The sequence below is a fragment of the Acomys minous genome, assembly GCF_964271855.1.
Source record: "Acomys minous genome assembly, chromosome: 3".
Classification (NCBI taxonomy): Eukaryota; Metazoa; Chordata; class Mammalia; order Rodentia; family Muridae; genus Acomys; species Acomys minous.
The window spans coordinates 91,505,573-91,531,752 of record NC_140485.1 but is presented as its reverse complement, the minus strand read 5'-3'; the positions used below and the strand labels follow the sequence as shown (position 1 = coordinate 91,531,752).

The following is a 26,180-nucleotide window of genomic DNA, read 5'->3' as shown; positions in this document are numbered from 1 at the left end:
GGTCACCAAGGAGAGACTTGATACCGCATGAGCATATTCAGGGGGAGGAGGTCCCCCTCAGACACAGACTTAGGGGAGGGGAGGGGAGTAGGGGGGAAGTGGGAGGAAGGGAGGAATGGGAGGATACATGGGATGGGCTAAACACTGAGATGTAATATGAATAAATTAATTTAAAAAAAGAGAAATGGGGCTCAGAACTAAACAGAGAATTCTCAACAGAAGAATATCGAATGGCTGAGAAACACTTAAAGAAATGCTCAACCTCCTTTGTTATCAGGGAAATGCAAATCAAAACAACTCTGAGATTCCATCTTACACCCATCAGAATGGCTAAGATCAAAAACTCAAGTGACACCACGTGCTGGTGAGGATGTGGAGAGAGAGGAACACTCCTTCATTGCTGGCTGGAATGCAAAGTTGTACAACCACTTTGGAAATCTATTTGGTGCTATATTAGAAACCTGGGAATAGGGCTTCCTCAAGACCCAGCTGTTCCACTCCATGGAATATACCCAGAAGATGCTCCAGCATACAACATGAACATTTGCTCAACCATGTTCATAGCAGCCTTATTCATAATAGCTAGAACCTGGAAACAACCTGCGTGTCCCTCAGTAGAATGGATAAAGAAATTGCGGTACATTTACACTATGGAATACTACTCAGCTATTAAAAACAAGGAATTCCCAAAATTTGTGGACAAATGGATTGAACTAGAAATGATCATAGTGAGTGAGTTCACCCAGGAGCAGAAAGAGTCAAATGGTATATACTCACTTATATCTGGACACTAGCTCAAGGGGCGTGTCCCATGAAAGTCTTCACTTACCAGGAAAGTGGGACAGAGGGGAGGACATCCTATTGGGACTCTAGGTGAGAGAGGCATGGGAGAATGGGGAAATAGAAGGATTCAGAGGGTTCTAGAAATCTACAAGAAGAACATTATGATGGGCAGATATGGGCCCAGGGGTCCTGCTCAAACTATGACACCAGCCAAGGCCAATGCGGGCAGTAAATTTTGAATGCCTACCCAGATCTAGCCAATGGACAAGACATTCTCCACAATTGAGTGGAGAGTGTGGTCTGACTTTCACACAAACTCTAGTACCCCATATTCGACCACGTCCCCTGGATGGGGAGGCCTGGTCACACTCAGAGGAAGGATAGCAGGTTACCAAGAAGAGACTTGATACCCTATGAGCATATACAGGGGGAGGAGGGCCCCCTCAGTCACAGTCATAGGGGAGGGGACTAAGGAGAAAATGGGAGGAAGGGAGGAATGGGAGGATACAAAGAATGGAATAACAATTGAGATGTAATATGAGTAAATTAATAAAATATATTTGAAAATGCTTAACATTATTAGTCATCAGAGAAATGCAACTCAAAATGATTCAAAATGACAATGTTACACTTGTAACATGGAATTCTTAAGATTGAAAACTCAAGTGACAGCACATGCTGGGCAAGATATGGGGGAAGGGGAGCACTTCTTTATTGCTGATGGGAGTGCAAAACTGTACAGCCACTCTGGAAATCAATCTGGTCCTTTCCTAGAAAGTTGGGAATAGCTCTTCCTGAAGACCTAGCTATTCCACTCCTGGGCATATACCAAAAAGATGCTCCATCATACAACAAGGACACTTGCTTAACTATGCTCATAGTCACTTTATTTGAATTAGCCAGAAACTGGAAAGAACCCTCTTCCACAAGGCTCCCTTTGCTTCTCCCAGTATTTGGCTGTGAGTTCCAGCATCTGTTTTGAACCATTGTTGGGCAGAGCCATGCTAGGCTCCCTTTTACAAGCATAGCAGAGTGTTGTTAATAGTGTCAGAGGTCGGCCCTCTCCCTTGGTGTAGGTCTCAGTTTGGGCCAGGCATTGGTGGAATAGTCCCTCAATCTCTGGTATATCTTCATCCCTGCACGTGTCGTAGGCAGGGTAAATTTTGCATCCATGTTTTGGGGGTGGGTGGGTTGGTTTCCTCTCCCTCCTTTAGGAGTCCTGTCTGGTTAAAGGGTGGCCTGTTCAGTCTCCATGACCCCCACTACTAGGGGTTTCAGCTAAAGTCTTCTTCATTTCTTCCTAGAAGCCTACCCTGTCATATGTCTCCAGATATTCTCAGAGATGCCCCTCCCTCGGGGTTTATTTTCTCCCTGCAAACTCTCTGTTCTGCTCCTACTCTTTCCACATCCGATCCCCATCCTCATTTCTCTCAGTGCTCTCCCTCTCCTATCCTGTTCCTTCTCTTCAACGGCTACCTCTGTGTATTCTATTTCCCCTTCTGAGTGAAATTAAAAGTTCTTCCTTGGGCCCTCCTCATTACTTAGATTCTTTGGGTCCGTGAATTGTAGTATGGTTATCCTGTACTTTACGGCTAATATCTGCTTATAAGTGAGCACGTACCACACGTGTCTTTCTGGGTCTGAGTTTCCTCACTCAGTATGATCTTTCCTAGTTCCATCCATTTGCCTGCAATTTTCATGATTCTTTGGTTGAGGGACATCTTTCTATGTAGCTGTGCTCTAACCTTGTTACATGACCTAAATTAGCTCCAAATTCACAATCTTATTTAGGCTTTGCCCCCTGGAGCGTTTATATGTGTGATCCACTGGTCTAAGCTAAAACCTGGAGTTAAGTAATTATTTTTCATACAACACGTACAAAACATATTTTCCCTTCCCCTATATCTCCCAAATTCTCCCCATCTCCCTCCCCATTCAGCTTCATGTCCTTTCTCTCTCAAAAAACAAAACCTCAAAACAACATCCAGGAAGATACAAACTACTAAAACAAAACTAATGAAACAAAAATCCCATATACAAATTATTGAGTTTATTTTGTGTTGGCCAATGAAGTCTAAGCATGAGGCCTGTCCTGTGTATATCACTACCCAGTGATATCCCATTGGAGAAAATTTGTTTCCCTTTTCCAGCAGGCATCACTTGCAAATAGTTTTCTTGGTTAGGAGTGGGACTTTAGTGTCCACCTCCCCTTCCCAGTACTGGGCTGGATTAAAAAACAAACAAACAAACAAACAAACAAACAAACAAAATCTCTCTCTCCTCTCTCTCTCCTTCCCTCTATCCCTCCCTTCTTCTCCTCTTTTCTTCTTCTTCTTCTTCTTCTTCTTCTTCTTCTTCTTCTTCTTCTTCTTCTTCTTCTTTTCTCTCTCTCTCTCTCTCTCTCTCTCTCTCTCTCTCTCTCTCTCTCTCTCTCTCTCTCCCTCCATTTTGAAACAAAATTTATCCATGTGATTTCTCTAAACTTTTGGCCAAAAAGTTTTAGCCAACTATCTGGTGCTTGCCACATTGAGGCAGATCCCAATGATTTCTCTAGTAAGTGAGATGAAATCTCAACTACTGTGCACTGATATGAAGTTCCCATTTTATGATTACTTGGTGGCACCTCAAACATTCATTTTTGTAAGTGAAAAGTTTTGTTTTTGATAATGAAACTTACAATACACATTGTGTTATTTTAAAACTTTGCCAGGTATTTTGGTGTTTTGTCCATGTGACAAATGGGAAAACTATGATCTTCAGCTAGTAATCCTTAAGGCTTTGTAGATTTCCTCCCAGTCCTGCCTGGCTGGCTTGCTGTGGCAAGTTGTTCCTCTCCTAGTCGGTAGGCACAAGTGACTCAATTTAAATAAATACATAATGTACATATTAAATATTTCACCTCTCTCTATTTTTCTATATTCTAATTCTTCCTCCTTGAGATATCCTTCCCTCCCTACTAGTCTTTTACTCTATACCTAATCTATGTGGCTTATCTAGATCATAACATGGCTACCAAGTCTTAAGAGCTAACATTCTCATATAAGAAACAGTACGGTATTGGTCTTTTTGGATTTGAATGATCTCATTCAGGATAATTTTTTTTCTAGCTGGCATTCATTTACTTGTGAATTTCATAATTTGATTTTTTGTTAAACTGAATATTTCAAGGTGTTCATGTACCATATTTTCATTATCTGGTCACTTGTTGATGACTATCAACTCTGTTTCCAATTTCTGGCTATTATGAACAGAGCATCAATAAATATGGATGAGCAAGTACCTCTATAATAGGATAGAGTCCTTTGGGTATATGCTCTGGAGAGGTCCAGCCGTATCTTGAGGTGGATCTATGCCGAGCTTCCTGAGGAACCACAACTCTGATTACTATGATTACTCATAGTGGCTATATAAGTTTGCATTACTCCAGCAATGGATGAGTGTTTTCCTTACTCCACATTCTTACCAGCATGAGTGGTCATTCGTTTTATTGATCTTGGAGGTTGTGACTAGGAATCTCAAAGTAATTTTGATTTGTATTCCCATGATGACTAAGGATATCGAACATTTCTTTAAGTGTTTCTCAGCTGCTTGTGTTTCATATTTTAAGAACTATTTAGTCCTGTGGCCCCATTTTTCCATTAATCTTTACATCCTAATTGCAGCCTGCTCCCCCTTCTCCTCCCTGCCCCACCCTCACAAACCCCTCCTCCCCATCCCATTCTCCTCAGAGAAGGGGAGGTTCCCCATGAGTACCAGTCTACTGTGGCACATCAAGTTGCAGTTGAACTAAGCACATCCTTTCCCACTGAGGCAGACAAGGCAGCCCAGCTATGTGAAAGGGATCCAAAGGCAGGAAACAGTCACACATAGCCCCCACTCTAATTGTAAGGGGACCCATACGATGACCAAGCTGCATATTTGCTAATATATGTGTAGGGGTTAAAAGAGGGTACAGGAGGTAGTGACATCAGGATTCATATCTCCTCATGTTAGTAGTCTCAGCTAGAATCTCCACCATAGACTCCAGGGAGCCTCTTCCTCCCCACGACTCCAGAGATGTCCCCTCACCAATATCCGTTCTCTCTTCCTGCCCTCTCTTGACTCTGTTCTCTCCACATCTGATCCCAACCCTCTCTACCACTCTCCCACCCAGTCCCCTCTTCCATCCGCTTCTGATGTCTTTTTTATTTCCTGTTCAGAGTGAGATTTAAGCACCCTCCCTTGGACCCTTCTTGTTACTTAACTTCTTTGGGTCTGTGGATTATAGCATGGTTATCCTGTACTTTGTGGCTAATATCCACTTTTAAGTGAGTACAGACCATGCATGTCTTTCTGGGTCTGTGTTACCTCATTCAGGACAATATTTTCTAGTTCCATCCATTTCCTTGCAAATTTCATGATTTCCTTGTTTTTAATAGTTGTAAATGTACACTTTTTTTTTTTGAGACAGGGCTTCTCTGTATAGCCTTGGCTGTCCTTGACTTGCTTTGTAGACCAGGCTGGCCTTGAACTCACAGTGATCCACCTGCCTCTTCCTCCCTGAGTGCTGGGATTATAGATGTGTGATACAATGCCTAACTTTTTCTATGATTTTGTTGAAAATATTTTCTGGGCCTTGGAGCTGGAAGTCTTCTTCTTCTGGTCCTATTATTTTTAGATTTAGTCTTTTCATATTGTCTCAGATTTCTTGGACGCTTCATGTCTGGATGTATTATTTTGTCAACCATAACTTTTATGCCTGAGATTCTCTCTTCCATCTCTTCTATTCTATTGGTGATGCTTGCACCTATAATTTCTGTGGTTTTAGTTGAGGTCTTCAATCCACTTGGAGTGAGTTTTGTGCAGGGTGATAAATATAGATCTGTTTCCATTCTTTCACTTCAACCATGCATTTTGACCAGCACCATTTGTTGATGATTGTGTCTTTTTTCTTATGTGCATTTTTGGCTTTTTTTAATTTAAAAAACTGCCAGGGACCAAAAGGCCTGAGGCCGACCCCCACCCATTCAGTATTTGCAGCAAACATCCTGCTGGGCCACTCATTAGGTATGCAAGGCATCCGGCTTAGTCCTGAGAAGACAGCGATCTGATCCTAAGATAACCACAGAGACATCCTGCTTTGTCTCACCTGGAAGACCCCTCCCCTTGCAAATGTTCCCAGGGCTCAACCCAGAAGATTTTGTACTTTTCCACTACTCTCCTTGTGTACCCCCGCCCTCACTAAAGCAGGTTTTAAAAAGCCTGCCATTACCTTCAATAAATGGCTCTTGACAAGCAACTGTTCGCTTGAGCTCTACGTCTCTCTCGCCCATTTCTTTAAATACAGGTTGCGACCCCCCTTGGCCCCCCAATAACTGACCAGCTGGACTGGTCGGTGGACTAGTTATCGTTACATGGACTAGTTTAAAAAACCCCACAAAATGAAACAAAAAACAGGTATCTGTGGGGCTGTTGACTTATGTCTGGACCTTCATTTTGACTCCATTGGTTTCCATAGCTGTTTTCACGTAAATACTATGCTTTTTTTTGATTGCTATAGCTCTGTGTTTTTTATGTTTCTATGTGAAGTTAAGGATTGTTTTTTTCATTGTCTACTAGATTGTTGGAATTTTGAGGGAGTTTGTATTGAATCTGTAGACTGTTTTTGGTAGGATCATCATTATCACAATATTAGTCTTACTGATCCATGATCATTGAAGATCTTTCCATCTTCTGATGTCTTCTTTCTTTCTTTAATGTCTTAAAGTTTTTATTTAATTATGGATTTAAAATTCATTCCTGCTAGCCACATTTTGGGCATGTAGTAGCTACATTAGGTAGTGTTTACTGCTGGAAACTATGCAGATTATAGGGCATTTCTGTCACTATTGGAATCTCAACAACTTGACAAAGAGGCGATAAAGCCTATTGTAATGTTATTCATACATCCCAAGAGGAGCTTTGTGGGAGCTTTGCGCTCTAAATGGTAGAATTTGGACTTACCAGTCTACAGTTCAGTAAGTTTCTACCTGTAAGTCCTGGTCCTGTAATAAACAGTGACCAGCTTGGGGAGCATTGCTTACCGATCTGGGCTTAATGCCTAAGGATATAGAGGTGATCTACATGGAGCTGGGGAACTATTGTTATCTTGTTGCAGCTAAGTGCTGAGGGACTAACTTCTATGTAGCAGAGAAATATTTTTTTACCACTTAGCCCTTGTTTTTGAAATAGCCTTCCACTTTGTTGCCCAGAGTAGCCTGGAGCCTTTATGCTCAAGCTGGGGTAGTAAGCCATGGTATCATATCTGGCACTGAACCATGCGTTCCTTTTATTTATTTCTGAAACTCATTGTTCTTTTATGTATTTTTTCTTACATGTATGTTTGTGTACCACCTGTGTGTCTGGTGCCCATGGAGACTAGAAAAGTATGGTGGGTCCCCTGTAACTGGAGTTATGGCTGATTATGAGCTACCGTGCTGGACACTGAATCTAGGTTTTCTGCAAGGGCAGCAAGAACTCTTTACCCTTGAGACATCTTTCCTTTCCTTTTAGTGTGTGTGTGTGTGTGTGTGTGTGTGTGTGTGTGTGTGTGTGTGTGTGTGTGTCTGTGTGTGTATCTGTGTGTGTGTGCAATGAGGCCAAGGCCTTGAGCATGTTAAGCTGGTGACCTTCTGCAGGTGTGTGACCTCACCACAGGAAGCTTACATCTTGGATGATTTAAGGAGGACAAATAGAGCCAGAGCATTTTCACTTGGGGCCAGGTTGCAAAGTTTAAGCACTGCCCTGCTTGGCCTATTGCCTTTGTCCTTCCTCTGAAGCTTTGGCTTTTCCACCCTTCTTGCCAGACAGGTTTGAGTCTCATCTGAACTAACTGGTTAAGTTAGGATGATGGTGATCTGCCTTGAGCCTGTAGCACAGGTGCCTTGTCAGTTGTATGTTGAAACTGGTTAGGACCGCACTGGGCGGGAACCTCATGCCAGCCACCCTCTTCCTCCTTACATCCTGCACTTGGGCTTATAAATGTCAGAGAGTGATTGTCTTTATACATGAGGTGAGCAGGCAGGGGTCACTCTTACCTAGGTGAGATCACTGCAGGGGAAGCTTTGCCTCTTTGAGAGAAAAGCTGAGAATATCTGTTGCTTTGTTTCTCACTTACTCCAGCATCTCTTGGCACTGGTGATACATAGAAGAAAGGCTTCCTCTCTTAATTTTTCCTTTTCAGTAGTGTTAGCCATTCTCATATTCACCACAGATTGGACTGATTCAAGTTTCAGATGCTTAGATTTTTGCCCCTTTGAACTTTTTGGTTACTTTTATAGTATGTGTGACTGCTCTGCCTGCTGGTAAGTGTACAATGCGCATGCAATGACTGCAGAGGCCGGAAGAGATCATCTGATTCCTTGGAACTAGACTAAAGACAGTTGAGTCACTGTGTGGGCATTGGGCATTGGAGAACAATCCTGGGACCTGCAACAGCACCAGTACTCTTTTTTGTTTTTTACACATTTTTTTATTGAAAAATAAAATAATTCATATTACATCTCATTTGCTATCCCATCCCATGCATCCTCCCATTCCTCCCTCCTTCCCACTTTCATCCCATTCCCCTTCCCTATGACTATGACTGAGGGGGACCTCTTCCCCCTGATTATGATGCTAGAGTATCAAGTCTCTTCTTGGTAGTCTGCTATCCTTCCTCTGAGTGCCATCGGGCCTCCCTATCAAGGGGACATGGCCAAATATGGGCACCAGAGTTCGTGTGAAAGTCAGACCCCAGTCTCCAAGCACCAGTACTCTTAATTTCTGAGTCATCTCTTCAGCCCCTTAAACTACTTTAAAAAGATATTTTATTTTTGATTATGTACTCGATGTGTGGGTATAGGCACCTAAGTGTGTCAGCTTTCCTGGAGCTGGACCACATGAACTTTTGGGGTGCCAGTTGTGGGTGCTGTACAAGCTCTTAACCACTGACCCATCTTTCCAGTACCTGAACAAATTAAAAAAAAAAAGTTTTTATGTATTTGCCTGCATGCATGTCTGTGCACCATTTGTATGCTTTGCCCAAGGAGGCCAGAATAGAGCATCAGATGCCCTGGAACTGGAGTTACAGACAGCTGTGTGCTGCCATGTGGGAAGCAAATCTGCTTCTCTGCAAGAGCAGCCATTGCTTTTAACTGCAGAGTCATTGTTCTAGCTCCAGCTTCAAGTTTATTAAAGCATTTTTGTTTTAATTGAGGCTTTGTGTCTACCAGGCCTAGTGGTGAGCACCTGGGATACCAGCATTTGGGAGGTAGAGGCAGGAATATAGTGGTTTCAGCTTCATATCAAAAATCAAAGCTAGCCTGGTCTACATGTGGTAGCGTCAAAAAAGCATACCTCCCCCATCTCAAGTCAGGTCCTCATCGTGTAGCCCAGGCTAACCTCGAACTCAGGATCCCCCTTTCTTTTTATTTTTCTGAGTCCTGGGATTATCTATAAGTATTAGCACACACCACTTGGCCATTTCTGGTTTTCTATGATTTGGTATACTCAGAAAGTTAAGTCTTTGCATTTCCCATTGGGGCCTGCCATGGGAACTGAGACTGCATTTTGCCAAATAAACATTTTTTTTCTTTTGTCATTTATGTCCTCTTCAAAGTTTGGAGTTGGCGTCATGCCATACAACCGGGCATAGGATAGAGCCGTGTCCCTATTCTCAGAAATACAATCAGCTAGAGAAACAAATAATTAAGGCGTTGTTAGGTCACGAGAAAGGAAAAATTTACACATTTTGCTTTCGATTTTGAGTTTTATTACTCTTCAAGCCTTACATACGTAAGCATGATGGTTAAGGCAGTTGTTTATAACAAGTGCATCTATTTTAGCATGGTGGTGATGGATCTAGGGTCAACTGCAATCCTTTATTATGTTTTATTGGAGTGTGTTAGAATTGAGGGAGAATGCTCTTGTACAACTTCGGAGGGGAATAAGAGAGGGCTTGAGGAGACACAGAAAGTCTTTCTACATACCTCTCTGTAGCCCTAGCCTGCAAGCCGCGGATAGGAGGCCATAGAGGCGGGGCTCCATCGGGGTGTGCATCCCAGCCAGCTCAGAACTACAGTTCCCAGAAGGCTTCGCGAGCCCAGGAGGGAAGCGGGGCCGCCGCAGGAAAGGCGCGAGCGAGCGGAGGCGGCGGCCGGTGCCCACCCCGGCGCGGTCTGTCTGGCAGCCGTCGGTGCCGCGGGACTGACTCAGCTTAGCACCCTAGCGTTCCCGAGCGCTGGCCCAGGTGAGCTCGCTCCTTCGCCCGCGGTCCTGGCCGGTGCCGGGATGTAGGGCGCGGGTCGCGGAGGCCGCGGGCGCGGCGGGGGCTTCTCGGAGGCCGCGCCGAGGATGGAGAGAGCGATGGAGCAGCTCAACCGTCTGACGCGCTCGCTGCGCCGCGCGCGCACCGTGGAACTGCCGGATGGTGAGGCGCCCCGGGAACGCGCGCTGGACTTTTCTAGGCTGGCGGGCGGTGGGAGTCCGGGGGAGACGCGGGGGGCTAGGGGACGCGGCCGGCGTGGGCGGGGACCGGCCGCCCCGTGGAGTTCGGTCGGAGCGGAAATGCCCGCGGGGTCCGTCCGGGCGCGGGGACAGGGTGCGGCGACGAGCCTGGGGCTGGCTCGGGCTCGGGACTCCAGTGTTTACTTAAGCCGCAGAGTGAGGTAGGCGGGCTAGTATTTTTTTTAAAATGTGGGGCGCCGCTCTGTTTTGGCACTAGACAAGGGTTGTCAGACACCAGACAGGTATGTCTGAAGCCCTGTTGGTATAGTAGGCAGTCTTTCTGTAGGCATTTCTGTCCTCATCGTTTAGTCAGGAAGACTTGTGTTGAGTGGGCTGGGTGAGAACTGGGGTGAATTCACACCGAGGAATAAAAGCTCTGTTCCGGATTTTTGCTTTGGAAAACTCCAAGTAAAGGAGATTGTGGGGCGGGAGCAGCCCACATTTTCTTGCAGCCCTGTGAAGTCAGACGTTTTAGTGGCAGTGGGAGATGGGAGTTATGTTTGTAAAGCCCAGGCTGGCTGCAAACTTGGTAGCTAGCCTTCTGCCTCAGCCTCCAAGTAATGGGATTCCAGGCATTCATTCACCTACCATGCCCTGCTTAGTTTGTTTTATTCCATTTGCCCCAGGACTTTGCTTCAGTTAGTGACTGAGAGTGATAAAAGAAACGTGGAGTTGGCGAGTTTGGGGATAATGTTTTTTTGGTTGTTTGTTTTTTTGAAAAGTTTTATTTATTTTTACAATTTTGAGTAGAGAAAATTTGGGGTAACTGTTCCTCAAATATAATCTTGCGTTTGTTACTTTACTAGAATGAAGCAATTGATTTAGAATAATTTGAATTTTAGTAAGTAAACTTAAGGTTGAAACTTTTCTCTTTTTCTACCTGTGAATCTTTTCACTAAGGGCTGCTCTCACTTATTTTCTGAGGTCATGCTATTGACACTTGATAGCAGCTGTGTGTATAGTTTATTGGCATTGCTATTTGTATTGCTAACATGTATCTAGTATTTTTCACAAATATGGTATTGAAGGCTTTCCTAATATTTCCTGGTTTTAAAAATTAGTGTATTTTCACTGTAGAAAAATTTGATAACAGAAACAGAAAAATTTGCCATTCCACTCCAGTAATATAAGATATTAGCATTTTCTTTACTTAACATATTGCACACAGTATTTTGTTTTGCATTTAGAACACATCACAAATGTGTATCCATAAATATGGTTAATGGTTTGGTAGGATTTGATAGGATGAATGAAACTTGTGTGTAATTTTATTTATCTATTTTTGCTGATTTTTTTTTTAATGAGGCTCAGCCTTGTCCTTAAGACTTAGTCTTCTGCCTCCTTAGGGTTCCTTCCTAGAAGGCAAGCAGGATTTAATTATATAATCAACATTTTTAAAGACTTTAACTACCAGTTTCTTAACCCATTCTTTGGGAAGTTCTACTCAGCAGTCTGAGTGCTTAAAAACTTGAAAATTGCAATTAAAAATGAAGTGTTTCCCCTTGTTGCTAGGCAACAATGGCACATTGCTTACATCTTCTCCTTGGTTACAAGTCTGTGCTTGATTACACTGAATTTGTTCATGTTGTTCCTTGAACTTTGTTTTGATGAACCTCTTAGTTTGTCTCGTTCAGGTAGATCATGTTCAGTGAATTGTATTCTAAAAATACAAATTGTTGGGGTTGCATTTTAGCTCTGAATAGGGGCTGGTGAGATGGGTCAGTGCGTGGAAGTGCTTGGCCTTACTAACCTGGCTACCTGACTTTGAGCCCTGGACTTCCTACAGGAAGGAAGGAAGGAAGGAAGAGAGAACTGACCCCACAAAGTAGTCCTCTGGCCTCTACACGTGTGCTTTGAAACACACTGATAATAGTAAAAAAGGCTGAATAGAAGCTCTAAGAACTTTGTAAATTTAAGAATTGAGCAGTCAATAAGTGTCTAGTTAGAATAAATTGTTAAGAATATGTGTGTAGTTAGCTTTCACCCTAAAAGTAACTTTCTTGCATAGCACAAATATGTAGATACTTGATTTACCGACTGGGATCCTGAGAGAGATACCCTTATATTACTGCTAAGTGATGAAGAACATGTTGTTGAGTCATCCTAGGCAGGGCTAACAAAGCTTTGTGAAAGAAAAGAAGGAGCAGCAAAGAAATTATGTCAGAGATGTGACTGCTCAGTGAACTATAGAAGGCTCATGTATATTGTGCACCATGTGGAGAAAACTAGTTTGAACTGTTAGATTTACATTGAAGGTAGTTTGTTTAATAGGATAGAATTTGAGTGCAGTTTAACATATATGTATTTGAATCATGGTTAGGATAACTGCCAGCTTTGAAAACAACAGCACATCTTCCCCTTTCGTGGTCATTGCTGGAGCAGGAGCCGTCAAATTAAAGTTCAGTCTCATTTTGACTTCTGACCAAAGGCAGGGACTGTAAAAGACATATCTGTACCTTTTCCCATTTGGAGGAAGATGATGTCTTTCCCTCTCCTCAAAGGGCTGAGGCAGAAGTATGATGTTTTATCTGTGTCCGTTTGAGAGGATGGTGAAGTTCACGGTGTATGAGGACATTACAGAGGCCAGCAGACTGGCACAATAATCCAGGTACACACGAAGGGTTCAGTGAGGAAAGGCTAAAGGCACAGCTGTCTGCGTGGTTATTCACCCCAGCAAGGTAGCTATCACCAGGGTCGAGCTGGACAAATACTGCAGGAAAATCCTGGAATATAAAGTCAGATCTTGCCAGGTAGTAAAGGAAAAGAGCAAATACAAGGAAGGAATGAGGTAGAGAAATCTCATACACAACTTCCTTAAAGACTGCTTAAGTTTGAAGAGAAAATAAACATACAGTGAATAGGAGCACTTTGCTCAGTACGTTTTTCTGTTGAGTAGTTTAGTTCTAAGATCGTATTAGTAAAAATGGTCAACTTACTGATTTTCTCATCCCTTAGAAAGTGTTCTGTGTCTGCTTTTCAGGGTGTCTTTGTGAATGTGAAGAAGGAAGTATCTGTGAACAAAATTCTTAGTATATTATTTCTTAGTCTCTTTAAAATTTTAAATTAAAATTATTTTACACATAAGGGTGTTATGCCTGAATGTATGTATGCACAGTACTTTTGTGCCTGTGAGGTCAGAAGAGGGTGTCATATCCCTTGGAACTAGGGTTAGAGATAATTGTGAGCTGCCGTGTGGGTGCTAGGAGTTGAGCCTGCATCCTCTGCAAAAGTCTGTTATTGTGACATTTCAGTTCAGTAACAAACACTTAGATCGAATGTTTGTGATCTATTATCTGTTTGTCTATCCATCCGTCTCTGTCTTGCTTTGAGAGAGAAAGGATCACCATACGTAGCTCTGGATGTCCTGGGATTCTGCCTCCTTAGTGCTGGATGGAATTACAGATGTGCTACCATGCGTGGCTGTGATCTATGTCTTTATAAGGTTGGATGTAACTTAAAAATGTAAGATCTGTATCTAAATTTTAATACAAATAAAAGCTTTATAAAAGCTAAATAAATATAATCGATGCTCCTTGATTCTCACTTAAGCTGTGTGCTTTAATTTGTTTTGTTTTCTTGAGAGTCACTGTTTAGCCTTGGCCAGCCTGATACTCAAGGGTTGGGTTCGAATTCAAGGCAAGTCCTCTTGACTCAGCCTTTCAAGTGCTGAGATCACAGAGTGTGCCGCTGTGCTGGCCTTGTACTATCACAGTTAAATACAGGTATTACCTGCCTATGACTTTATTCTGAAGTCACTGAACTGGAATTGTCACTGTTTAGAAGTGCAGAGTGTACATGTGAGAAAGAATGCAGTGATGTCAGTGGAAACTTAGGACAGTATTTTCAACTTCCGGTGATGACTGGTTGGCAGTTAGTGAGAGCAGTTTACTGAGATGCAATTAGCGTTTTAAAGAAAAGGATAAAATAATTAGGGTATAGTGCATATATTAAGAATAGAATTGAAGGACTGGAGGATTGCTCAGAGGTTAAGAGCACTGGCTGCTCTTCCAGAGGACCTGGGTTCAGTTCCAACACTCACATGGCAGCTCACAGCTGTCTGTGACTCTAGTTCTAGGGGATCTGACACCCTCATAATGCATTCAGAACATCAGTGAACACATAAAATAAAAATAAAAACCCATTTTTCCCATTAATTAATTTACTTTACATCCTGATTGCAGTCCTTCCTCCACTCATCCCTGTCCCACCCTCTCACTCCTCCCCCATTTCACATCCCTTTCTCCTCAGCGAATGGGAGGTGTCTCCATGGGTACCAAACTGCCCTAGCACATCAAGTTGCAGCAGGACTAAGCGCATCCTCTCCTACTGAGGCCAGACAAGCCAGCCTACCTAGGGGAAAGGGAGCCAACAGCTGGCAACAGAGTCAGAGACAGCCCCTACTCTCATTGTTAGGGAACCCACATGATGACCAAACTGTACATCTGCTACATATGTGTAGGGGGCCTAGGTCCAGCCCATGCATGCTCTTTGGTTGGTGGTTCAGTCTCTGTGAGCCCCCATGGGCCTAGGTTAGTTGACTCTGTAGGTCTTGTGGTGTCCTCACCTCCTCTGGCTCCCTTAGTCCTTCACCTATTTTCTGCAAGACTCCCTGAGCTCCATATATTGTTTGGCTGTGGGTCTCAGCATCTGTTTCCATCAGCTGTTGGTGGAGCCTCTCAGAAGACAGTTATATTAGGCTCCTGTCTATAAGTATAGAAGAGTATCATTAATAGTGTCATGGTTTGGCTCTCCCCCATGTGGTGGGTCTCCAGTTGGGCCAGTCATTGGTTTGCAGTTCCCTCAGTCTCTGCTCCATCCTTATCCCTGCACATCTCATAGGCAGGACAGATTTTGGGTCGAAGATTTTGTGGGTGAGTTGGTGTCCTCATCTCTCCATTGGGTGTCTTGCCTGGCTACAAGGAGATGACCACGCTAGGCTCCATATCTCCTGCTGCTAGGAGTCTTAGCTAGGGTCACACAGTCATACATGCAGTCAAAACACCAGTGCATGTAAAATAAAAATAAATCTCAAAAAAAAAAAAAAAAAAAAGAATAGAATTGTATTGTAGACCTTTTGGTATTGTATAGAGAGGACACTGGCCATTATGTAACATGTACTGTTGGGACTCTGAAATCAGTTGTTTAAATGCCGACATCACACAGCTGAATTTTTAGGGGTAAAATAGGGATCATAGTGCTTGCTTTATAAGGCAGTTGTGATATAAAAGATCTCTTATATGTGGTGTTTAAAGTGATGCCTTTAGGGGAGGCAGGAGGCCAGTCTTGGCAGCATAGAGTTCAAGTGGGTCTCTTGAGACCCAGTCTCACCCACATCTCCTAAAAGAAAGATACTATTTATTATTTTTATAGTGGAAGAATTATATCTGCATACTGATACTGTTTTAAAGAAAGAAAATTCCAAATTATTTGATTTTATCAATGAAGACTCAGGAGCCAGATGCTGGGGTTAAAACTTGCTAGCTCAGAGAGGCAGAAAAAACACCTAGTTGACATGCCTACTCAGCTTATGTCCCAGAAGAAAAAAGCCTAAAGCCCGAGACCAAAAGCTCAAGGCCAGTAACTTGCTAACTCACCTGACAGCCTGGGAGGAAAAAGCCAAAAGCTAAAGAATTCCTTCTTTTTCTCCACACTTCCCGTTCAGCTCTTTATTAGCCAACCAGAAGGTGTTGGAGGAATGTTTATAAAACATTGAGAGTGGTGATGCTTAGCAGTACCAAAGTCCAGTCTGTATTTACTCTCTTTGGTACAGAAATCAGCATTTTAATAACAGGAAGACAGTCTCTACACAGTGCACAAAATGATCACCCTAGCATGTCTGCATAGAGAGTTCCAGACTAGTCAAACAAAACAAACAGATTTAATGTCTCTAAAATCTTCTAAAAGAATTTTGAAATCTATTTCACAACAATGTGAATATTAATAGTGATAATTGTTCACTTGAAAATGGCTAATGTTACGTGTTTGGTTTTATCACAAGGAAAATGTATCATAAACAAAAATTATTTTTGGCTGTTTTAGACTTATAGAAAATTCAGCTTTCCTCCCAACATCTTAGACTAACATTGTAGTCAAATCTAAGAAGTTGCTATTTGCCCAATACTGCTGTGAAATACACTGCAGACTTCCTAGGCTTTTAGCTTTCCCACTGTTCTCTGCTAGCGTGGACCTGGGTACTGCATCAAATGGAGCTGGGCCCTTTAGTCTTCCCGGTTTTCACCGTTCTTCAGTGCCTCTTCTGATGATTGGAAGGAGTTCTGGTCATGCATTTTGTGGCATTACTTGGATTTGTCAGGCGTCTTCTCATCAGATTTCGGTCACACATTTTGGGGAGTGTGCCCTTTTCTGTGGATTGTAAGAGTTATTTGTAATAATATTATCAATCACTAGTCCATTAAAGTAGTAGTGCTGGGGCATTTACTGTAAATTTATTATTTTTCCATTGTAATTTTTGGGAGATACTTTGGTATAAGCCTCAGTACTTTAAAGGCTAAGTAAATTCTCTAAAATAATATGATAGCACTAGTAATGTATTAAAATAAGTGACACTTCAGATACTGTGTGTGTGGTGTATGTGTGCACATGTATAACATGTGCACAGAGCCAGAGGAGGATATTGGGTGTTTCCCTCTGGGTTCCACCCAGTTTCTTGAGATGGAGCCTTCCCTTGGACCTGGAGGCTGGACTGGCCGGCCGGCAGGACAGCAAGCTGGGGCTCCGAGTGCTCTAGGCATATATTTATGTGGGTGTTGGGGCTCAGAACTGAGACCCTCATGCTTGTGCAGCAGGTGTTTGCACCCACAGAGACATCTCCCAGCCCTGAGGATGTTGATTCTTAGTATATTTTTGAATCACACTGTGTTTTTATAAAAATAGGAATATAAGTCTTATTCTTAAGACTTACAAAGCAATAAGCATATAGTTAAGGTTTCTTTCTTAGTAAAGATATTTATCTATCACTCATCTCTCTCTCTCTCTCTCTCTCTCTCTCTCTCTCTCTCTCTCTCTCTCTCTGTGTGTGTGTGTGTGTGTGTGTGTGTGTGTGTGTTTTCGAGTGGCTGTGAGGGTCAGCAGAGGAGGTGAGATCACTTGGAGCTAGAGCAGCTGTGAGCTGTCTGCTGTGTAAGCAGCCACCTTTCCCTTCTGTTCAGGTTTATTTTACTCTTTTCATGTTTACACGTACTGGTTTGTTGCCCCTTCCCCTTCCTTGCTCTGTCCCTCGTTCCCCCGCTCAAGCCTGTCCCTCCCCAGTGTCCCTCCTTTTAGTGTCATATCTTGTTGTTCTTTTACCCTCCCTACTCACGGCTCTTTAAAAACTCCTTTTTACCTCTTTGGCTTTTGCTTTGTTTTTGCTTTTCTTTTTTCTTCTTTTGGAGAGAAAAGGTTGCACTCTGTAGCCCAGGACGGCCTGTAACTCAGTGTATAGCAGTCCTTATGAAACAGTCTCCTGGCCTCACCCTCTGGAGTACTGTGATTGTGGGTAGAGCCACCAAGCCTGGTATATATTTAGGCTTTTAAGATTATTTTAGCACATATTTTAACACCCTACTATTTAAAATTGGGGTGTTAAAATTTCCTGAGTTAAAAAAAAATCCCCTAGCTCTTCTTAGTTACAATAAACCATGTCTAAAAGCACTGTATCTTTTTAGAAATAAAATATTACTTGTTAAAGTTACAGGAAATATTAGATCTCCAATTTTGTTTTCATACTCACAAGCTAAGCTTTCCTGTGACAGGGTAGAAGGCATGAGCAGTAATAGCGATGTGGGATTTGTAATGTCTCTGGTGTTTTGCCTCATTGGACTGCTTCACTTTTTATGTACAGCTAGAAAAATTGTAATTGTTTGTATCATCTGTTGCAAAAGTAGGAGATACTTTAATTCTTTTTCCGTTTATCTTTTTACTCAGATAATGAAACTGCAGTCTACACATTAATGCCAATGGTCATGGCGGATCAGCACAGGTAAGGAAGCTCTTGCTTCTTAAGTGTGCGCCATATACTTTTGTTTTGTTGACTTTAAACAGTGTTATATTGACTGTCATTCTTCAGTTAAAGAACTGTTGGAATTAATAACTATTCTTAAAGAGCTCTTTCTGATATACTATGTTTTAAAAATGTTTTTATTATTACATATCATCAATTCCTCCTTTTGTCTTTCTTGGGGGGAGTATAGGTCTGTTTCTGAGCTTCTTTCAAATTCAAAATTTGATGTCAATTATGCTTTTGGACGAGTGAAGAGAAGCTTGCTTCACATTGCTGCAAAGTAAGTCTGAAATATTTGGCTTTAAACTCTGTTCTAGAGTAAGGATGTAAATTCTGGGCTGTTCCCTTGCAGTGACTATGGGGAAAGAGGAAGGTGGCAGCCAAGGTTGCTAGGCCCTGTTTAGCCCTTGCTGTGCTGTGTACTCCCTTGGGAAGGTGCTAGCCTTGATATGGAATTCATGTCTCAGGTTCATGTGCTTGTAGCCTGCTTTAGGTGAGGCACAGGGATTGTCTAGGTGAGTGTAGAGTGTGCACTCACCAGCATTTCCTCTACCTGACCACTCACTCACTGTTAAGGGTTAAAAGGGCATGGAGATGCATGTGGACTCAGCAGTTGTGTTCTTGTTACCTAGGTGGGAGTGTTCTTTTTATCCATAGTCTGACAGTGACTGACGGATACCTATCTTCTTTCAGGATTTAGGTGGAAGCGTAGAGTAATTTTTCATCATTAGCTAGCTCCTGGAAAGCCAGAACATCAAGAATATTGTATAGTTTCTTTGCGAAACTAATTGCTTATTTTGCTTTATTTGAACTTTCATTCATAGTAGAATGTAACATCTTGAAGGTAGATGATAATTAATTTTTGATATGAGTTAAATGGTAGGTAAATTGGGACCTTAAAAAATGTTAGCCAGGCGTGGTAGTGCACACCTATAATCCCAGCACTCTGGGAGGCAGAGGCAGACAGATCTCTGTGAGTTCCAGGCTAGCCTGGTCTACAGAGTGAGTACAGGATAGCCAAGGCTACACAGAGAAACTGTCTCGAAAAAAAATTTCTTTTAGATAGATTTGTTTGTTTTAAAATTTTGTCTGGTATTGCTGTTCATTGAATGTATCTGATTGTCTTTTAATATTATTGTAGCTGTGGATCCGTGGAATGCTTGGTTCTGCTGTTAAAGAAAGGAGCAAATCCTAACTATCAAGATATTTCAGGCTGTACACCCCTTCATCTGGCTGCTAGAAATGGGTAAACTTTGTTTTCATAATGATGTATCATCAGTCCTGGACATATTTGTTCAAAGAACTCATTCTTGATTTTTTTTTCTTCCAACAATTTATCTTGAGAAAAATTACAAAAGTGGTGTCTGTATTTTTATAACAATTTTTCATCTTTTAAGGATATTTGTCCACTTTTCTCTTTAATATTGATCTCAGATTATTTTATTAAATTTGCAAATGATGATTGTATTTAATAATCTATTGAATTTTGATCTAATAGTTTTCCTTTTGTACTCCTTGGCTTATTTCTAAAACTACTTGTTAATTTTATTAGTGGGGTTAAATTATTAATATATTTCAGAGTTTATAGTTGTTCAAGAGCAAATTATATGAGTAATAGTTCTAGTGAAGGGTAGTTCTCAATACCAAGACTATGCCTCATTTTATGTATTTATTTGTTGGCAATGCTGGAGATTTTACACAATAGGTCAATGTCCAATGATTGAGCTGTGTCCAATGGTTGAGCTCTGCCTAACCCTGTTTCTCATTTAACTGTTGTCTTAGTTGCTTTTCTTGTTGCGCTAATAAAGTGCTCTAACAAAAGCAATTTAAGGAAGAAAGGGCTTAGATTGGTTATAGCTTGGGGGTTCTGTTTATCATGATGTAGAAGTCAGGGTGGTGGGATCTGGCAGAAGCTGATGACATCACATCCATAGGCAGGAAGCAGGAGCAGCGGCTGTCTGCTGCTGCTGCTGCTGCTCAGCTCATTCTCTACTTGCATTGGCCAGAACTTGCATCAGGGAGGCCTTCCCACAGCAATTAGTGAAATCAAGACAATCCCCTGAAGGCATGGCCAGAGGCTTCTGAAGTGAGTCTAAAGTTCATAATCACAGCTATGAGAAAAGCTTCCTAAGTTAATGTGTTTAAAGAAACAATAGCCAAACCAACACAATATTAGTGTTTCCAAAATGTGAAGATGTAAAGATGGCATATTTGGTATATTGTTTGTCTTTTTCTGATAATTCTGATCATTACTAATTAATGTTATTGTTATTGGGTGCTATTTTAAGCCCTGTACTGTCTATGGTGTTTTCTTGTCTTTTTCTGCTACATATTTAGGTGTTATGTCGTTTTACCTTTATCCTGTGTGTTGGATAGCTCTCTGTCAACTTGACACAGCTAAAGTCATTGGGAGAGACAACTTCACTGAGAAAATGCTTCAACCACATTTGCATGTAGCCAGGTCTATGGGTCATTTTCTTGATTAATGATTGATGATTGCTACTGTGAGTGGTGCCACCCCCAGGGCAGATGGTCCTGGGTTGTATAAGAAAGCAGGCTGCACAAACCATGTGCAGTAAGCAGCACCCCTCCATAGTCTCTGTCAGTTCCTGCCATGAGTTCCTACTGGGACTTCCCTCAGTGATTGATTGAAACGTGAAAGCTAATAAACCCTATTGCATTAGGGAATCATACCAAAATGATGGGAATAAAATTTAAAATGATAATAAGCAGTTTTTGATTTAGGCCTTGGGGAATTTAGATATATAAATCTTTTCCAAACATTGTAAAATTTCTCTGTCAGTTTATTTTCCTATTGTGTAACTTTTAATTAGTCTTAGAGATACTTTTATTTCCTGTTCTGAGCAGGAATTCTATGTAATTGAAAATGGCTACATACATGAAATGGCTAAGGAGATAAAATGACCTATTTCACTAACTTGAGGCCAAACTTTTTGCATATGAGTATAGATACTGAACCAAGAAAATAATGAAGCATAATTATATGTAGATTAGGTAGGGGAAAAATACAGGATTTGGTTTACAGTATATTTGATTGTCCCATTTCATGAGTGAGCCAATTTAATTATGCATTAATTGATAGGTAACAAAGTGCTTCTTAAGCAGCTGTTTGTACATTAGGTACGTTGTAATATGGCACATGTGAGGACATCAATTGTTAGCTACCTGCTAGATACATACCTAATGTACTGGTAGAATATATTGGCAGAGATCTTTCTTGAATGGTTAAGTATCACAGTGTTTTTGAACAGCTACAGAGGAAAGGGCAGCTTGGTGCATGGGAGGGATCCAGAAGTTCTCATAGACACACAGTGTGTGAGGACCAAGGAGTAGGTGTCAGACTCCAAAGACTGAACGGTCTTGATCTGACATGACTGTTCAGGTCAGTTCTTCTGAAATAAAATCCTTTTAAGTAGAACATACAAAGTACTTCTGATCATTATTGTCAACAGTAACTGAAAAGACATTAGCATTTTAAAGACACAGAAGTAGGGCAGGAACCGCATAATTCACATAGCAATCAGCAAGATGAAGAGGTTCAGACAACCTGTTCTCTGACTTAGATGCCTTTCCTACTGCTACCAAGAAAACTTGTGACATTCAATACTTAGGTATTTTAACTTTTATTGCTTCTTGAATGGTATTTTCAAAAGTAGCTTTTTTGAGGCCTGCTAGGTGGCTCTGCAGGTAAAGGTGCCATCACCAAGCCAGGCAGCCTAAGTTCTGTCTTGGTTCTTACCTGGTGGAAAGACAGAGAGACTCCTACAAATGCTCCTCTGACTTTCAGATGCAGGCCATGGCATGCACATACATATACATGTATGCACACATGCACACACACATATAGTGAGTAAAAATGTAATAAAAGGAAAAGGCCCAAAGGAGGACTCCTCCTTTAATAACCAGGCAGTGGAGGCACAAGGCTTTCTTTACTCCCAGCACGTGGGAGGCAGAGGCAGGTGGATCTCTGAATTTGAGGCCAGCTTGGTCTGCAGAGTAAGTCCCAGGACAGTTATGGCTATACAGAGAAACCCTGTCTTGAAAAACCAACAAAAAAGCTTTTTACTATAATTGCAGAATGAAATCAAATTTGTGTAAGTTACATAAGAATTTTGTCTTTTTAGCTGGTTCGGTTTAGTTTCTTTTGCTCTCTCAACTGCCCTGTCAGATGGATAGTATGTATCTGTTGGCCTGTGTTAGCTTGCGTAGTTCTCAACACCATTAGTGTTGTCTTGTGTTGCCCTCCTTTCTATTTTCTTTCTTTCTTTTTTTTTTTTGGTTTTTCAAGACAGGGTTTCTCTGTGTAACAGTACTGGCTGCCCTGGACTCACTTTTGTAGACCATGCTGGCCTTGAACTCACAGTGCCTGCCTCTGCCTCCCGAGTGCTGGGATTAAAGGTGTGCGCTACCACACCCGGTCCTCATTTTCCTTTTTCTTAACTTTTTTTTTTTTTTATACACAAGATCTTGCTCAAGCTGCCTTGACTTTTCATCAGTTTTTGTCTCCTACATCAGTATTCTAAATGGTAGGATTACAGGTGTGAACCATCATGCCCAGCATCTCCTTTCCAATATAAGCCCCATTAAGCTTTTATAGGGTTCTGTGTCATTTAGGCCACTGTAAGCATCCTATAATTGTAAGAATGTCTGGGCAGGAAAATAGTTGCTTCTTTGTTTAGGAGATTTATCCTTATTCCTGATTATATGAAATATTAAAAGGAAATACTTTTAATTAGAAATTATTATTTATTACTTTGAAATTATAAACTATAAATTATCATTTATCTGTAAGCTACAGATTGGTAAGGTTTGAAACATGATTAAAAAATATTTGGAGACTAAATTATGAGTTCATAAAGCGCAAAACTAGCACCAGCATTTTAGCTGTAAGTTCCAGCAAAGAGCTGAGCTGTTTCAACTGAGAATGTGGAAAGTAGTGATCGTGGCTTTAGGTAAGAAAGGTAGTACAGGCTTTGTTTCTGTCTTGTCCTACACCTTTTACAGCTTGTTTTTGGAAGGGAGAGCATTACACATAGCTATTTTTCTTCAACCAGCCTTCCTTAAGTGCTTTCTGGGTCTATTTCCCTGGCCCATTTCCACTCGACTGTTTATTTTGGAGCTAGACCAATGGTCTACGTTGGATTCTGAGTAGGTCTTAAGATTCCATCTGAATGGACACAGTCACAGGTGCATATCTGGAACAATGGATTTAAAAATTAATAATAATATTATTTTGAGAGTTTCATATATGAGCACTGTATCTTCATAATTCCTACCTGTTCTCTTCACCCTCCACCTCTTCCCATGTCCCTTTACCAAACTTGTAATCTTTCAATAATTGTTACGTGTATATACATATGGATGTTTAATACACGCACATTATATATGTATGTAATAGTAACTAGGACTAGAGCAGCCTAAAGGGAAGTTTTGTGAGCAGACTTAGTACGTTCACTGAGTTCATTTTGCTTTGCTGTCTGTATGTTTGTTGAGTGCTCATCTCTTTAAGAGATAGGTTCTCTCTTAGCAGGCACTGACCACCTGAAGCTCTTCATCTAGGAGTGAGAGACCACGTGGAGTTTGCCCTGTCCACGTTGTCGTGTCAACTGGTGTTAGCGCTATGTTGATGTTTCTAGGCAGCCATATTGTTAAGAGGTTATAGATGTACTTCCTTGATATGTATGGAAAACACTATTGCACAGTAGATGTTCTGGTCTTAAGCTTGTATAATCTCTGCCCCGGTTATGTGGCTTCCCTGACCTGAGATGTATGGGTTTTGCATATGCATCAGTTGGAGTTGGGTATTAGTCACTTAATAGAGCTGTCAGGCGTGTTTCTTATGGTTGTGTTATTATGAACTTCTAAGATAATTAATAATAATGTTTTAGATACAGAAACTTTGTAGCTGGGCGTGGTGGTGCACACCTTTAATCCCAGCACTCGGGAGGCAGAGGCAGTGGATCACTGTGAGTTCAAGGACAGGACAGCCAGGGCTACACAGAGAAATCCTGTCTTGAAAAACAAAACATAACAAAAAACAACAACAAAAAAAGAAACTTTGTAAAATATTAGAACTTCAACATTATTCACAGCTTTATTTTCTGTTTCTTTGAGTATTATTCAAATTTAAAAATGAGATTTAGCCTTGTTTCAAGAACAAAAATCAAAACAAGAAAGCAGTTGTTTTGCAGTGCTAGTTATTTTTTTACTCATAGGTTGAATGTTTATTAGTAGTCAGTTGATAAAGTATAACTGGCTATGTTTGTCACTGATTTGATTAAACAGTTATATAATCCATGACACACAATGTTGTTTAACTAGTAGATTAAAGATATGTACTCTGTATACCATATACTATGTTAGGTATACTGCTCTATGATAATACTGTATACATCATATAATGCATATATGTTATACTATATTATGATTGACTCAGTTAGATTTGAGCTAACTTCATGTCATAGGTTATATCATAGTTTCTCAATTCAGTACTGGATATGTATCAGTTATCTGTGTGTACATTTCTCTGTCTCATAATTTGATTGCCATGTGAAGGATACCAGTAGGAAAGCAGGAATCTTGAGCAGGTATTATTAATCAAAGTACGTTTAAGATAAATATTGGATAGTAACTAGGAATGGATGAAGTTGGAAGGGAGTTTATGAACAAAACGAAATGAATAGGCAGTTCAGAAATACACAGAAGACTCATTTGAATAGACACCCCCTCAAAGCCACATGGTCATTGAGCGCATGAGGAGATGCTCAGCATCAGGGTTAGAAAATGGAATGAGCTTCCAGCTCCACTAGAAAGTGATGACTATGGAAAACACAAACACAAAAAAGACATTGGCAAGGAAGTGGAGAACTTGGAACACATGTTAGGTGGCGATGTGTAATTGTAAAGCTGTTGTGAAGAGCAATGTGACAGTGCCTCAGAAATTTGAAAATAGAATTTCTATATGATCTAGCCTTTTCACAACTAGATACACTCAAAAGAATCAAAAGCAAGGTCCAAAACATTTTGTTGTGACATATATATCAACACTGTGTATAATGAATGGTAAGATGTGGAAGTAGCCAAGTGCTCCTCAACTGGTGAATGGATGAGGAAAATTTGGTATATATCGATAACAATATTTTTCTTTTATTTCTTTTTCTTTTTTTAAAAAAGATTTATTGCTTTATTATTATGTATATAGTATTTTACCTGCATGTACAACTGTAGGCCAGAAGAGAGCATCAGATCACATTACAGATGGCTGTGAACCACTATGTTGTTGCTGGGATCTGAACTCAGGACCTCTGGAAGAGCAGCTGGCACTCTTAACCACTGAGCCATCTCTCCAGCCCGATAACAGTATTTTTCAACCTTAAGATGAATCAATTTCTGATGTGCTAAAACATACATAAGTCTTGAAGACTTTATCATAAGTAAAGTACCATATAGATCTATACACTTAAAAATGGTTAAGGTGAGCATGCCTTTAGTCTTAGTACTTCAGAGGCAGAAGCCTCCATGAGTTTGAGGCCAGCCTGGTCTACAGAGCGAAATTCCAGACCAGGCAGCCAGGGATCTGTATTGAGACTATGTCTCAAAGAATCAAACCCATCAAACAAACAAACATGGTTAAGATAATAAATTTTATGTTAGATAGATTTTACCACATAACATTTCTTTTTAAATGTAAGTAGAAAGGGTACATATATTTGCAGTTTACCAATTCTTTGATTATGTTTTTTAATCTTATGAGGATTGAACCCAGGGTCTCAAACATGCTAAGCAAATGCTTTGTCACCATGTTATATTTCCAGCCTGGATCTATGTTCTAATTTGTCTTAGTATTTTAAACATTTTGCAATCGAGAAAG

At 41.0% G+C, this 26,180-nt stretch overlaps 1 protein-coding gene across 3 annotated transcripts in view; it reads left to right on the top strand.

Moving 5' to 3' along the window:
* The first annotated feature begins 9,781 nt into the window (after positions 1 to 9,781).
* The window catches only part of HACE1 (HECT domain and ankyrin repeat containing E3 ubiquitin protein ligase 1), a 92,450-nt gene continuing 76,051 nt past the window's right edge, over positions 9,782 to 26,180 (top strand). Inside the window, exons 1-4 of one of the 3 annotated variants that reach the window (XM_084777087.1) lie at positions 9,782 to 10,210; positions 18,214 to 18,268; positions 18,480 to 18,569; positions 19,431 to 19,535. In XM_084777087.1, the coding sequence (XP_084633213.1) occupies positions 10,135 to 10,210; positions 18,214 to 18,268; positions 18,480 to 18,569; positions 19,431 to 19,535 (326 nt within the window). In that variant the 5' untranslated portion in view covers positions 9,782 to 10,134. The remainder of the gene's footprint in view (positions 10,211 to 18,213; positions 18,269 to 18,479; positions 18,570 to 19,430; positions 19,536 to 26,180) is intronic. The other 2 variants (XM_084777088.1, XM_084777089.1) reach the window with 2 other exon arrangements.